The sequence below is a fragment of the Neofelis nebulosa genome, chromosome 14 (genome assembly GCF_028018385.1).
Source record: "Neofelis nebulosa isolate mNeoNeb1 chromosome 14, mNeoNeb1.pri, whole genome shotgun sequence".
NCBI lineage: Eukaryota > Metazoa > Chordata > Mammalia > Carnivora > Felidae > Neofelis > Neofelis nebulosa.
Genome location: NC_080795.1, coordinates 18,546,720 through 18,562,553, shown reverse-complemented (window position 1 = coordinate 18,562,553; position 15,834 = coordinate 18,546,720). Strand labels below are relative to the sequence as shown.

Below are 15,834 nucleotides of genomic sequence, written 5' to 3'. Positions count from 1 at the left end.
TTGAAAACTCCTCCATTAGCTCATATCAGAAGAGACCCACAATGATATCAAAGCAGGACATTTCTTCTTTGACATTTTCTTATATACCAAGTAAATTATTATTGTTTTATTATCTGATAATAACATAGCTAGAAATATAATATCTCATTAATAAAAGAATAACAAAATAGAACTTCTTCCCTTAAAACAAGATATACTCTACACACACACACACACACACACACGTCCTCAAAATGTAGAGAATAAAGCAATCCTTTTATTCCTGAATTTTCCAGGAAGGCTGGATTTGCACCAGAAGATTATTCGTTTGGCTCAGCTGCAGTGGCAGATAGCAAGACTGTCCTGAGGTAAACATGCTGAGAACCCTGTCATTCATTTTGTCTGATCAGAGCACGGACAAGTGACACCACATCCCCAGGGAACCAAGGGAACCAGCCAACTGTACATCAGCCTATCCTTTCAGCAGACTTCTCAGATCTGAGAAATCACTCAAAGTTAAGTTAGATACCAACAAAGTGCTCCTGATCAGAATGGGGCCCCAAGGGCAGAAGTCTATAATTCATTCATTTTGCAGGGCTGGATCAAAGGGAAAATGACAGTCTTTTCAAAATGTCAAAAGATCCGAACCTCAAACAACTTGAAGTGATAAATAATTACTAGCTCTGTTCACAGTTCTTCAGCCCCTGTCAGCAATTTACAATTAATACTTACCTCATTTTATCCACTTTCATAAAAAAAAAAAGTCCCTGAAATATGGTTGAAATTTCTGAGATTTTAGTAATAAAAACACTAGGTTAGCCAGTAATCACAGCAGATTCTTTTTTAAAAAAATCCTTTTAGGGGCGCTTGGGTGGCTCAGTCGATTAAGCATGGAACTTCAGCTCAGGTCACGATCTCGCGGTTTGTGACTTCCAGCCCCACATCAGATCCTCTGCCTCCCCTCGCTCTCTGCCCCTCCCCACACATAAGCCCACACGCTGTCTCAAAAATAAATAAACATTAAAAAACTCTTTTAAAATCTATCTCCATGTTTCTGATACCTCAGTACCCATTTCATTTTGGTTTCCATAAGCATCAATAAGAAGGAAAAGGGTACTCAGTCTATTACAAACCACATGTGGACCTGCACAATTCACCCAAGCAATTTTTCTTTTTGTAAGTGGAGTTCACACATATTAAAAGCATGACTATCATACATTCCATCCGTTTTATGGCTTTTTTTTCCTTTAAATTCTCCCTTGACAACTCATAAACAATTGTCATTTCTAGCCAGAGAACAATTCCTTCATATCAGCTCGTACGGAAGGTAACCTTCTTGATAAGAAGTCCCCTACGGCTAAGAGATATTTTCAGAGTACATTTTCTCACATACAAAATGACCTAGGTACACAGGTGACATGAAAAATGTAACCACTATTGCTTTTTATTAGTTTAGCAGGAAAACAAATTTAAGTAGCCAATTAGTACTGAGTGAAGTAACCATCTTTTAGTATTAAGTTATCCAAAATAATTGCAGGGTGTCTGCTAGAAACCTAGCAGAGAATCCATAAATATGGGTTCGTTTTCACTTCTTTTCACTTCACAAAACTTGTTTGTGAACATGAACAGGGCACTTTCAGAAGTGATGGGCAAGATTCCGTTTCTTCCTCCAGGATCTGCACCATGTTCTCTATAAAACATTAGTGGGCATTCCATTACACATAAACAGCAACTTCTGAATTGTATTGTTTGTTTGTTCTTTAAGCTCTGAGTTTCTTTGGAATTGGAAACCAGAATGAAAAATAGAAACATGGCACATCAAACATTTGGATTCCATAGCCACGAACTGAAAAGCCTCTTCATTCATTGTGGAAATAATACATCCATTTTTTTTTGTTCTATGTGAATATTAACTTTCAGTTAATAAACTCTGAATGATATCTGCCCATTGGAAATTAGTGTAACATTACACTACATTCTTTAAGTGTATATGCTACAAAAATACAATAATACTGCTGAACATTTTTATTAGTAACAATAAAAAACTCAGTTTTCTGCTGTCTTTTTAAAGACATAAACTGAAAATTAATTATGATTCCACTACAAAAAGACAGGCATATCTCTTCAGAAGGAAAATCATGGTTGAGAACAAAATTATAAAATTTTACTTATTAACTCCAAAATAATTTTTAATTTTCAAGTACGAAATCTTTTCTTTGGATAAAAAAGTATCAGAGGGAAATATTATGAAAATACACATCCAAGTTTCGATTATACAATTTAATGAAAAAAAACCCCAATATACAGTAGTCATAGTATTTCCAAATCCTCTCCCAGTCAACTATTACTTACTAAATATTAACTCTGGATTATTTCATTATCAAACCTGTAGTTTAGTATGAATTAATGGCAAATAATTTTAGAAATCAGAATAAAAAGAATGGAAGAAACTGCATAAATAGAGCTTCAGAAAATTTAGGAATATTTTAAGATAAGTTATTACTTAAAATAATCTTTAAAAGTAAACTTTTCACTTATGGAAGAAAAACAAAATAAGCCAAGAGGTTCCAACTGAAGGATATTTACCTAATATGTAACATAAATATTTCCCTGTAAGTTGTCCAAAAGTTAGACTCACCTTATCACTGGAGTAAACAGACTATGGAGACGGCAATATAATCTCACTCCCTATTATAAAATAAAGATATGTCAAAAACAAGGAAGATCACTCAAAGACAGACCAATGAAATTGTAAGACAAATAAATCCACCGTAAACATTCTGGAATCACTATATAATCTCTACCAATTTGAAAGTTATTCAACTATTATACTACACCAGAAAAATAATATAACTGAAACAATAAAAAGGGTTTTTAAAACTATTTTTCTTAAAATGTAAAATTTACAGACATAAGTAGAAAATAAATCTATGTAGCAATACCTCATACTACACATTCATTACATGTCAATATAAATTTTGTCAAGTGTGCAAACAAAACTGTCACATAAATTTTATATATGTACATTATTTTTTAACTTATTCAAGTATAATGGCCACTTGTTACTACATGTGACATTGTTTTCAATGTATACGATCTTCTGAGTAATGCAATTTCATTACTTCCATTTAGAACTACAGAAGAGAACAAAAAAAAGTGATTGAACCCTAAAACTCTTTCAACAGCAAGAAGAATTGAGAGGCTTGCTTACCTATGCCATTTTCTATGGCATAAGAATTCTTTTAAGTCTCTCAAAAGCATTTCATCCTGGTAAAGTATGACATGAATTCTGCTATTGATAAAAGGTTCTGGGAGAGGATGTTACCTTTGAAATCACATCCTGCATCTCATTTCTTGGATAAAATGTTCCATCATCATAGCGAAATCTATATAACATCTGTTCTGGCTTGAATTGATGCTTATCAGTAACTAAGAACATAGAAACAATATATTAAAATACTGACAATATAAAAAGTGGCAAATACAAACAAATTTATAAAATACAAATTCCCAAACATTGAAACTTGGAGTTTTACCAAAAACTTTTGTTTTCCTAACACAGTAATACTATTTCAGTAAGATTCATGATAAGATTTTGTTATATGATACATTTAGTTTCCATATAATGATTTAGGAAATAGAGTTTAGCAACATTCAACTAGCATAGTATGCTGCACGTGTATAGTGTATTACTTTATTTATATAAATATACAAAGTTGTATTTTCTATTTCTCCACAATGCCACAAAGTCAAGCAAAAAGGGCCCTTTAAAGAGCGGATAATCTAATTTGTGGGTTATAATTCAATTCTGAGTCCTAGAAGTGAATTTTAGTATTTATCTGTTTTACCCCACAGCAAACAGGCCAAGACCACACATACACCAATCTTGACCATTTATCCTGTGTTTGGAACTCTGGAGTAGATTATATAATTTCAATATGTACTTTATCCCAAAATTTCAACAGTTTTCTTAAGCTGAGAAATGCTATTCTTACATGTCATTTATTTTTTTTTTCTCAGCAGAAATGAGAACGGTCATCCTTCACTTTCATCCTTGAGATAAGACTTTCATATTCCTAAAGACTCCTATTTAACTTCCTTTCAAGTTTTCTTCTTTTTAGGAGAAATTATTTTACACACAGTCTAACAAAGACTTTCTTTGGGAAAGAAAAAAACCTCAAATTAAACCTCAAAGAGTTTATATTTAAATGTTTTATTTACAGGGAATGCAACATTTGCAGAAGAGATAATTTGCTGCAACAAGCTCTATTTTCACGATTAGATGGAAGACTTTGACCTTTATTTTTGTTAAAAATGTTGAAGGGGGAGAAAAAGTTGTCAGAATTAATTTCCATGAACTACATTTGGTGAATCCAGAAGAAAGCCGAATGACTTATCTCACACACACACACACGCACACATACACACGTGAAGTTTCAGCTATTTTACCCCAACCTATCCAAACTATGTGCATGGCTTGCAGCCATCAGATCGACACAGGACTGCTGCCAAAGAAAGAAAGACAACACAGCCTTTTGGCATCTTTTTTTCCAGATCAAGCCAAAAAGAAAAAAGCATGTGTGAAAGAAAAATAATATTGAGAGACATATTTTGAAATCTTATGGCATGTTTCAAGACCAGTTATTTATTTCTTCTCAGCAATCTACCTCTTCTCATTTTTATCTCCTAAGATTCATTGAAATAAATGATTGTCTTGATATTTCAAAATTCAAGGAAACATTGGGCCCAAATGTCTCCTGCCACAATAAAAGAAGTGGTGGTTTAAAATTTCTATTCAAAATGGAGTGCTTTGTTGTATGGCAAACTCTTGTGACCTTGACAACTCATCTTGGGTTAATTTGCAACTCTTAGCTGTTGCCTTAAAAAAACAGTGAATAGCTTTGCACTCAACTGTACTCCCCCAACTTCTTGAACATGGAAAATGGGTTTATGAGTTGTTGAGAGTTCAAGTTATCTTATGGGGAAGGTTGCTTAATGCCATCTTTTAAACAACTATGCGATACAGTGGTATTACTAGGGATACCCTGGTAAATGTTTAACAACTGGCTTTCTTGATGGCGGGAGAGAAGAAGTGCTGATTTGTAGTATTCACTAATTTCTGTGGTATTAAATAATCCCACACTGGTCAATTTCAAACTACCATAATAAAGTCACTGAACACAGAGTTAGACGAGCAGTGATACATTATTATTTACGATTTCCATCACACAGAAATAATAGATTTTAAATAACACCAACAATAACAGATAGGAGAAAAATAACACCAAGAACATAGAAAACGTAGTACAACAATTAAGAAGTGATGAGTTTTAATAATATATGAACTTCAGGGTGCCTGGGTGGCTCACTCGGTTAAACATCCAACTTCGGCTCAGGTCACGATCTTGGAGTCCGTGGGTTTAAGCCCCACATCAGGCTCTGTGCTGACAGTTCATAGCCTGGAACCTGCTTCGGATTCTGTGTCTTCCTCTCTCTCTGCCCCTCCCCTGTTTGTGCTCTGCCCGCCCCCCCTCAAAAATAAACACTAAAAGATTTTTAAAATAATTTATGAACTTCGTTTCTAATACAATTTATGTACTATTTATTTAATTTTTAATAATAGCTGTGCCTCACAACGAGCTTGCAAATTTTTAAGAAATTTAATTACCAACTCTCTTAAGTTTGTACAAGCCAACTTCACACACCACCGGATATAATGAATGAGGTCTCTGAATTCTTGCTTAAGCATTTATAATGTAAATAGTAGACTCAGACAAGAAAGTATTATCAGCATATCATACAGAAAGCATATGCTGCCTCAACCCAAAATTCCTGGTATAGCCAGGCTTTGCTTTTATGAAGTTCTCAACAATATAAGCAATGTGAATGATGGCAGTAACAGTCAACTCTTTTTGCATGCTCTCTTTAAAACAGATGGTCCATTCAACTTTATTTTAGGAACTCTATTTCCACTAGAATGCAGCTGGAACCACATACCAATAAAACTAGCACGTATGGCTCATATTTCTCCATTCTAATAAAATTACTAATGTGAAATCGCATAATATGTTCTCTTACCCCTAGTTGTGGGGGGGACTGTACAGGTTAATTTCGGACACTTAAAAAGGGTGATTACTTTTAGCAACAAAAATTCTGTATGCCAAATCTAACATCACCACTGACCAAATCCTGATAACAATAGTACAGGCCACTAAAATCAAACTGCGACAAACAATTGTTATAATTTCAAACTTTGCATTTGAAATTTCAAAATAAATTTTAATCCAGAATTTATCTCCTTCTTCCTTTTCAAAATGGTATTGGAGAAAAGTGGTGTCTGAGTTGGGGGATAAGTTGATTAGGACTGAAATTCTCTCATTCTGATATCCCTTATAAAAAAATCTTATGTTCTTGATGTTTTTTCTCATTAGAGGGAAGCAATTAAAAATATTGTGAGAGGGGCTCTTGGGTGGCTCAGTCGGTTAAGCCTCCAACTCTCGATTTCAGCTCAGGTAACAAACTCATGGATTGTTGAGTTTCAGCCCGCATCGGGCTCCATGTTGACAGTGTGGGGCCTGCTTGGGATTCTCTCTCTCACCTACTTTCTCTGCCCCAACCTTGATTGCTCTTTCTCTCTTTCTCTCTCCCTTTCTCAAAATAAAAAAACTTAAAAAAAATATTGTGAGAAGCATTTTAACAGAATCAATACGGGTGGTTCCCTCTCTGTGGAACTCTGTAATTCCTTCAAGAGCTTCCAGCAGTTTTGAACTGAAGAACAGATAAGACACAAAAAGACTGTTCATAAAGATATTTAATAAATATTATTTCAACTCTACTTTGTACTAACTTACAATTAACATGAACATGTTTGAGTAGTTGTTCATGACTTCAGGCAAAGTAATAACAGCTTTGTCATTGTAAAGTCAGTAAAATTCCACACATAAGAGTTATATCTTCAATTTCCAGAACCCAATGAACTATGCAAATAAGTAACTAATTATCATACAATTCCTAGATCACCTTTGATGAAAGATGAAAGCAAGAGTGGAAGGATGGCTTGAAAATAACCTAATAGCTCCTTTCAAAGGACATCCTCTCCGCACACCTTAACTCCTTCCAGCTTTGCAAATAAAATCTGTAACATACTTTAATCTATCATAAGATACCTCATAGTCAAAACAGGAAAACATGACAAAATTAGTGTGTAACTCTAAAATATAGTAATAATCTGGGGCACCTGGGTGGCTCAGTCAGTTAAGTTTCTGCCTCTTAATTTCAGCTCAGGTCATTATTTCACAGTTGGGCTCTGTCCTGAGTGTGGAGCCTGTTTAAGATTTTCTCTCTCCCTCTGCTCCTCCCCTGCTCCAAATAAATAAATAAATAAATAAATAAATAAATAAATAAATAAATAGTAATAATCCCATAGAAGTAAAAAATGTTGCATTTTTTTAAACAGTCTTTTAAACAAATTTAAATAGCAACATCAATTGTTGATAACTTTGAGATCTTTTTTTCTTTTGTTTCTAGTTCATAATGGTTTGAAGTCACTGAAATTAACAACTTAACAATCATGAAAACCTCCACTGAAATAGAAATTTTGAAAGTTATTTTTATGACTATTACATGCTGACATCATCATAAAACAATGACAAGTTTATATAATGATTACTCTGTCTTTAATATAATTCCATAGATCTTATATTGATCTGGGAGCTATGCCTCAGCGGCAGAAATTGGATCACTGTTTAACAAATTGGTTTAGCTTTTGTCTTTCCTGAGCATGCAGCTACACTACATTTCTAAGTTTCTCTTGCAAGAAGTAAGGAGTGGCCACATAACTGAATTGCACCCAAGGACATGCACACAAAAGGCACAGTGGAAAGTGTACAGGCCCATTTAAAACAAACAAAACAAAACTCCACCACTCCTTCAAGGCAACCTTTAAGAGCCTTGCACTGAAGATCAGTGAGCCTCTATCAAACACCAAAACCCTGTGTGGGGGAGAACACCCAACCTCATCTACCAAAGACTGGACTTTACCTGAGTGACAAAGTAGCTTCTAGAATGTAAGCCACTAGATTGAAACTTATTTGTTACAGCAGCTAGTGTTAACCAATACTTTTCCTTCTCAGTGCTCTCTGCAAAACAAAAAAAGTTAATTTTCCCATCCTATTAGATTTCTGCCTTTCTGAAAGGAAATAGGTCAATAGCTGGATTGCCTGGTGAAAAGGATAAAAGGATAGGCTTAAAAAAACTACTAGACCATAAGAAATAAAGGTCATTAGTTCATGTTTACATACCTTAGAGCACCTAGCAGAGTATCTTACATGCAGAATGAAGGAAAGAGTTGGTAAGGAAAAAAATAAACCAAGGTGATCATAAACAGATTTTCCCTTCTTTGTTCTATTGGTAATACATAGTCCCTGGAAGTACGCCGTCTAATGAGAAAGGAATCTCCTGATTTCTGAAGGTCAATGATTGTATGCAAAACCTCTCTACATTCCACCTACTTGAGCTTCAATGGACGACAGGACAAAACAAACACATTCCCTTCTTGACCCAAGTATACACTCGGACGTGGGCTTTGATGAAAGGAAAAAGCAGCAGCAGAGAGGAAAGTCATGTAGCTCAACACTTTTTGATATTTACTTATAAGTTTTTGGATGATGCCTTTTAGCATACTAGATACTAAAGGGTGATTTCATAGTGTTAAAGAATCAAGTACAAAATCATATATAATTTATCGGTATTATCTGTTTACTCAAAATATAATTATTCATTGATTCATTTACTGAGCAAATATTTATTGAGCATCTGCATGTGATGGGCACTCCAGGTATTTACTATATATTAACTAACAAGACTCCTGTTCTTATGGTACTTCTATTGTGATTGGTGGCTAGAGTAGGTATGGGAGACAAAGAGAGAAGTAATAAATAAATAAAATAACATGATAATTTTAGCGAGTGATAAGTTCATGAAGAAAATTTCAAAAATTAAAAACGCAGTTTATTGGAAGAATGGGATGAGTCAGAATGTCACTGAAGACGTGAGTCATGAATACTGAGACTTTTATCATTTCATTTTCTGCTCTATCTCTAGCACCTAGAAAGGTCCCTGGCATATATTAGGAACTAATAAATAATTGTTGAATGAGAACGGCAAGAACAAAGTTGCTAAATATACAGTCATCTTGGAGTGTTCAAGGGAGAGACAGAAAGCTGCAGTGGCCACAGTGCAATGAGTTAGGTATAATACCATGTGCTGACTCACAGAGGAAGTCAGGGGCGCTATCATGTGGGGCCTTATGGCCCATGGTAAGAGATCTAGACCACGGTAAGAGGTTCTGGACTTCTCTTTGAGTTTAATGGGACTCCAGTAGATGATTATAAGTAGGAGGATGCCTTGATCTTTCATCTGTTTTAAAAGGTCTCTCCAGCTGTTATCTGAAGAGGAGGACAATAGGGATAGTGGCCGAAAGTGGAAGCCAGGAAAGAGAAGATGGTGCTTGGGAGGAAGGTGGGATTCTGGAAGGGAGAGAAGTGGTCTGGTTCGGGACCTATATTGGTGGTAGAGTTCACAGGGTTTGAGGGCATGAGGGATAAAAAGGAATTCCAGATGATTTCTATCTGGATAGATGGTGGCACATTACATCGGTGGCACCCAGCGCGGTGGGGAAAAACTGGGAGAATCTAGCTCATTTTCACCCCACTCTAATTAAAAACAAAAACGAACACTGAAATACCTTAGCTCAATAGCCGTATTTATTCACAATGACCTCTTTTTCTCTTCTCCCACATTTTGCATTAGAAATTCTTCAAGCTTGGGGTGCCTGGGTGGCTCAGTCAGTGAAGCGTCTGACTTTAGCTCAGGTCATGATCTCACAATTCGAGTTTGAGCCTCGCTTTGGGCTCTGTGCTGACAGCTCAGAGCCTGGAGCCTGCTTTGGATTCTGTGTTTCCCTCCCTCTCTGCCCCTCCCTTGCTCATACTTTGTCTTTCTCAAAAACAAATAAACATTAAAAAAAAATTTTTTTAAGAAATTCTTCAGGCTTTCCTTCTTACTCCCATGATCACTGCTTTCTTCTTTGTTATTGATGTTCTCAGCAATCTGGTGCTCTCTCAAAATGATCCCCAAATTTGTCTCTGGATCTCTCTCTACCCTGAGCTCTACACACACATTCCCAACCTCTTACTGAGCACTCCCCTGTGGATGTCTTATACCCAACCTGCTGCAAACCCTGTATCTCCTTCACACCCTCCTCCTCCTGAATAATCATCCCTGTCATCTAGGTAGAGCGTTCAGAATAACCTCGTCTTGCTCTTCATTCATCTCCCACATCCAACAGTTATCAGACATGCTATTTCAGCTTCACCAGAATCTCCCCAATGGACCACTCTCGTTGTGCCCAAGAACACAGCCCTCAACCTCCCACTGCCGGGAAAGGCTGGGGTCTCCTGGTGGAAGGGGCTCTCCACAGTGTCCCAGGTGTCTTCATTCCATGTTCCACGCTGCTGTATCTGAGGACTCTAAAGCCAAGTTCTGGCCACTCTTCTGCCTAAAAGTGTGCATCACCTTCTCACCTCCTTCAGAATATGCCCCCCATATTACAGCCAGAGAGTTAACATCTTCTGGGATCAGATGTGCCTACCTTTCTCACCACATCCTCCCTCCATATATTCATCCATGAAGTATACTCTCTTGCCATGTGACATTCTGTGCTAGTTCCTGAAGAGGCCACCATGAACTTTTCACTCCCATGCCTGAGCACCTATACCATTCCTCAGGGTGGGACATCCTTCTGTCCTTCTGTCCCTGTGAGAGTTCTACTCTCTACATTGTGCAACCTTAATGCCCTTTCCCTCATGAAGCAGTCCCAAATACTCCAGTGAGAACCTGCTATTCCTTCCTCCACACTCCCGCACTTACCTGTATTTCTAATTCTTGCCAGTGTTGTAGTCGTTCGTGTTAAAGTTAGCAAATATATCACCATACCCCATACTCCCTGAAATGTAGTTCTGTATTTATTAGTCACTCAAATATGTTGTTAAAAACACATAAGCATCCTATAATGTGGTGATTTGCTCTACGTTAAATTGATTAATGAAATCATGCAATCTGTGGATAAACAGAATAATTTAGTTTTTAATATTTTATAATTAATAATTTCATAAAAGAATTACCATGGTGGATGATTCCATTTTCTAACAATGCTTGTCCTAAGTGAACCCCTTCCTCAGGCCTGTGAATCTCTCCAATTTCCAACAGCCATGACACAAATTCACTGCAATAGAAATCCAGTGAAAAAGTTAATTTTTTCCTCTGAAAGTCTATTTGTACCATGCTTTCATCAAGCAGCTATGGAAGGAGTCTCAAATATAAAAAAATATTTGCAGTGCATTTCAGCATGCATTTTTTCACATATGCAAAGCCCAAAATTATTTAAATTTTACTCTATTCTAGGAAACAAATGTCCATAGCTTACCTAAACTATACTTAATAACTATTCAACTTACTGAGACCTCTAATAAACACAAATGGAAAATTTTAGAGTAGTTTTAACTATAAAGAGAATATAAGAGACCCTAAAGATATCCAACAGACAGAATAATAATGATTTAATATATAAGAAACAGACTGTCTGGAATGTGGCTTTTCAGGCACAGAGAACCAGTGTGTTTGAAACTCCAAGAAGCCAAACTAAAAATTAAAAACTAAAAAATAAAAATAAAAAAATCATATCCCATATGGTGGACAGAATTCTAAACATGTCCTCTTACCCCCCACCCCCATCAAGAATCCCATTCCTTGGGGCGCCTGGGTGTCTCAGTTGGTTAAATGTATGACTTCGGCTCATGTCATGATCTCTTGGTTTGAGAGTTTGAGACCCACGTCCAGCTCTGTGCTGACAGCTAAAAGCATGGAGCCTGCTTAGGATTCTGTATCTCCTTCTCTCTGCCTCTCCCCTGCTCGCTCGCTCTCTTTTTCTCTCAAAAATAAATAAACATCAAAAAAAAAAAAAAAAGAATCCCATCCCTTGGTTTTGTAATCAAATCCTAATCTAGGTAGTGCTGTGAATGGATTTTGTATATGAAATTTAAATCCCAAGTCAGCTGACTCTCTAACTGAGAGTGGTCCTGGCCAACAGTCAGCACAGAAATAGGATTTATATCGGGGCGCCTGGGTGGCGCAGTCGGTTAAGCGTCCGACTTCAGCCAGGTCACGATCTCGCGGTCCGTGAGTTCGAGCCCCGCGTCAGGCTCTGGGCTGATGGCTCAGAGCCTGGAGCCTGTTTCCGATTCTGTGTCTCCCTCTCTCTCTGCCCCTCCCCCGTTCATGCTCTGTCTCTCTGTCCCAAAAATAAATAAAAACAAAAAAAAAAACAAACAAAAAAAAAAAAAAAAAAAAAGAAATAGGATTTATACTTACAGCCACAGAGGACTGAATTCTGTGGACTGAAGTTGCCAGCAAATTCAATGTGCTTGGAAGTGAATTTGTTCTCAGAGCCTTAAGATAAGGGCCCAGCCTCTGCCCAACCCACAACCTTGATTTTGGTTTTGTGAGACCCTAAGCAGGCAACCCAGTATTGCTCACCTGGACTTCTTTCTGACCTAGAGAATTATGAGCTAATGAATGGCAGTTTTTTCAAGCCACTAGGTGTGTGGTAACTTATTTTGCAGCAATATAAAATTAATACACACCAAAAGCCATAGGAGAGTCTTACTATACTGTTTTCAAATGTTAAAATTATCTAGTAAATTCACTGTTGTATCTAAACTGTCATCCAAAAGGAATACTCCAGCACAAAACAATCCATCAGAACTGTCCACCGCATACATCTACTGTGGCTGTGAAGGACAGAGAGGATCACAGCTCACATCTGTCACCATTTTGGGGTGGGAAGAGGAGCCCCAGATATCACAGATAAGTAGGATGATGCTTTGCAATACAGGAGAGCACCAGCTGGGTCATGGTAATTGTTATGGCCATGTGGTATCATTAGGAGAACACTAGATACAGAAACGTTTTACAATGAAATATTTTATGGTGCTCATGTTATAAAAACCTAACATTTTGGGGCGCCTGGGTGGCTCAGTCGGTTAAGCGTCCGACTTCGGCTCAGGGCATGATCTCACAGTCCGTGAGTTCGAGCCCCACGTCAGGCTCTGTGAGGACAGCTCAGAGCCTGGAGCCTGTTTCAGATTCTGTGTCTCCCTCTCTCTCTGACCCTCCCCCATTCATGCTGTCTCTCTCTGTCTCAAAAATAAATAAATGTTAAAAAAAAAAAATTTTAAACCTAACATTTGAACTCTTACATAAAGTCACAGATACATTTTAGAATGGTTTTAATTTTGCACAGAGGTCAGAGAAGCCAAGCTATGGAAAATGTCGAAAATTACTTCTCCATTTATTTCAAAACCAAAAGCAATGCATATGGCTGCAGTCAAATAACTGAAGGACATGAAATTCTAAAAATGGGTATCTAGACTAAAAAGTACATTTTAAGGCAGAAGAAGTTGTTAAAATGCTTTTAATTCTTTTATTAAATAGGAGCCATCCAAAAGAAAGTTTAAACAGAAGTAAAACTTCAGTTTTGTCCTCAATAGCACAAAAATAGTAAGAATATCAACCCCATAGCACTGTCACAGGATTAAATGAGCTGATAAATGATAACGGCCACAGTGCCTGGCACATTTTGAGCGCTTATTAAATGTCAGTGGCTGACAGGTGAGTTGTGCTGTTTGGTATGTAGCTAAAGCATCATTTTGTTCTGATGTCAGCAGATTCCTGAATGTGTCAAAAAATTAGGAAAAGAGCACTTTCTAAGTATTTCTATAAATTAGGAGCATAGGATAAAAAAAGAGAAGGGGTACGAAAGGAAGTTAATGGGTGGCTTTACTGCGGGACTTATTCAAATCACAAGGAGATCCCATTAACGCTCTGCAAAAGGATTGTAATCCAGTCAAAAACAATCTCCACCTTGGGCTGTAACACAGAGGTAGCGTACTGTTGTGGGAAAAGCCACAATGAACACAGCTAAAATTTACTGTGTCTCTCCTATGTACAAGGCGCTCTGGAGAAGGCTTACAATCAATCATTGCAACTAACATGCATTATGGTCAGGGTAAAGGGTTAACAAAACCCTGCTCTTTCAATTAGGAAAACATGACCCTGGATTAACTTTCTAGCTCTGTTTCCTAGAACCTGATGAAGGCAGGGCATCAGCTGTGTTGCCAGGCAGCATTCTTATGGTAAAAATGACCCCCAACGGGTAAATGGAATATTAATAAACACCTGGTGAGAAGCCATAGCTTGAAGTGACACTCTTATAAGTAGGCATGTCCCTATGAGAAGTGGGAAGTTATGCCTAAAAGGTTATAATAAGAAATAGTGTCTCTGTGGGGCACCTGGGTTGGCAGGCTGAGTGTCCGACTTCTGCAGTTCCTGAGTTCAAGCCTCAAGTCAGACTTGCTGCTGTCAGTGCAGAGCCTGCTTCAGATCCTCTGTGCCTGTCTCTACCTCTCCCCCTGCTTGCACTCTCTCAAAAATACATAAACATTTAAAAAAGAAGAAAGAAAGAAAGAGAGAGAGAGAGAGAGAGAGAGAGGAGGGAGGGAGGGAGGGAGGGAGGAAGGAAGGAAGGAAGGAAGGAAGGAAGGAAGGAAGGAAGGAAAGAAGGAGGGAGGAAGGGAGGGAAGAAGGGAGGGAGGAAGGAAGGAAGGAAGGAAGGAAGGAAGGAAGGAAGGAAGGAAGGAAAGGAAGGAAGGAAGGAAGGAAGGAAGGAAGGAAGGAAGGAAGGAAGGAAAGGAAGGAAGGAAGGAAGGAAGGAAGGAAGGAAGGAAGGAAGGAAGGAAGGAAAGGAAGGAAGGAAGGAAAGGAAGGAAGGAAGGAAGGAAGGAAGGAAGGAAGGAAGGAAGGAAGGAAAGGAAAGGAAAGGAAAGGAAAGGAAAGGAAAGGAAAGGAAAGGAAAGGAAAGGAAAGGAAAGGAAAGGAAAGGAAAGGAAAGGAAAGAGGGAGGGAGGGAGGGAGGAAGGAAGGAAAGGAAAGGAAGGAAAGGAAGGAAGGAAGGAAGAAAGGAAGGAAGGAAGGAAGGAAGGAAGGAAGGAAGGAAGGAAGGAAGGAAGGAAGGAAGGAAAGTCTTCTTTGTAGCATTGAGGTTTCCAAGTGAAGGTGGGCTCACATCTGCTCTTTCTCTTGCACAAAAGCTGTCACCTGGGGGCCTACCAATGATAGCCACACTAGCTTGCTGGCAGTTGGGTGGTCTGCTGTGAGGACCATGCTCACTGGAGAAGAGACCCCATGCTGCCCTGCAGGCCAGGGTTTCCTGGCTTATATTCTTCTCATGGGGTTGGGAGCTGGCGTGGCCTATGGCTATTTTGTTGTGTCTACATAATTAATCAAGAAGGCATTCTGGTATGTATTGCAAGTAAGCACTACAATCATCTCCATTTTTAGAGAGGAAAAGGAAGTTTAAACTTCCCAAATCTCTCAACTAGCCAGAGGTAGGAGCAGATTTGCATGGAGACAGTCTGATGGTGAAGTCTGGGCTTTGAACTACTTTTAGAGAGTTGACACTGGCATTTACTAGCTATATGAATGTGAGCACGGTATGCTCCCTGATGGCTGGGTTTTGAATCTTTAAAAAATATAAAGATTTTACCTCTTAAGTATGTATTTGAGGATTAGAAATAACATATAGGAAGAAGCCAGCATAGGGCCTGGCCTAAGCAGCGGTACCTGAAGACGGCCGCCCTTCCCTTCAGTCCTGCAGGCCGAACCCAGCAGGAATTCCCACATACAGCTGTCTGGAGAAACCAAAGGACACACAGCCAATCTATGAGAAAAGCTCAGGTG

General features: G+C 38.0%; 1 protein-coding gene across 5 annotated transcripts in view; it reads right to left on the bottom strand.

The window, feature by feature from the left end:
* Positions 1-15,834, bottom strand: part of PREX2 (phosphatidylinositol-3,4,5-trisphosphate dependent Rac exchange factor 2) — a 297,237-nt gene that overhangs the window by 159,143 nt on the left and 122,260 nt on the right. For all 5 annotated transcript variants that reach the window (XR_009253713.1, XR_009253712.1, XR_009253711.1 and 2 more), the window contains exons 11-13: positions 11,163-11,263; positions 3,305-3,408; positions 2,618-2,667 (exon numbers count right to left, since the gene is read on the bottom strand). Coding sequence is in view for 2 of the 5 variants with exons in the window: in XM_058699768.1 (XP_058555751.1) it covers positions 2,618-2,667; positions 3,305-3,408; positions 11,163-11,263 (255 nt within the window). In the remaining 3 variants the exon portion in view is untranslated. The remainder of the gene's footprint in view (positions 1-2,617; positions 2,668-3,304; positions 3,409-11,162; positions 11,264-15,834) is intronic.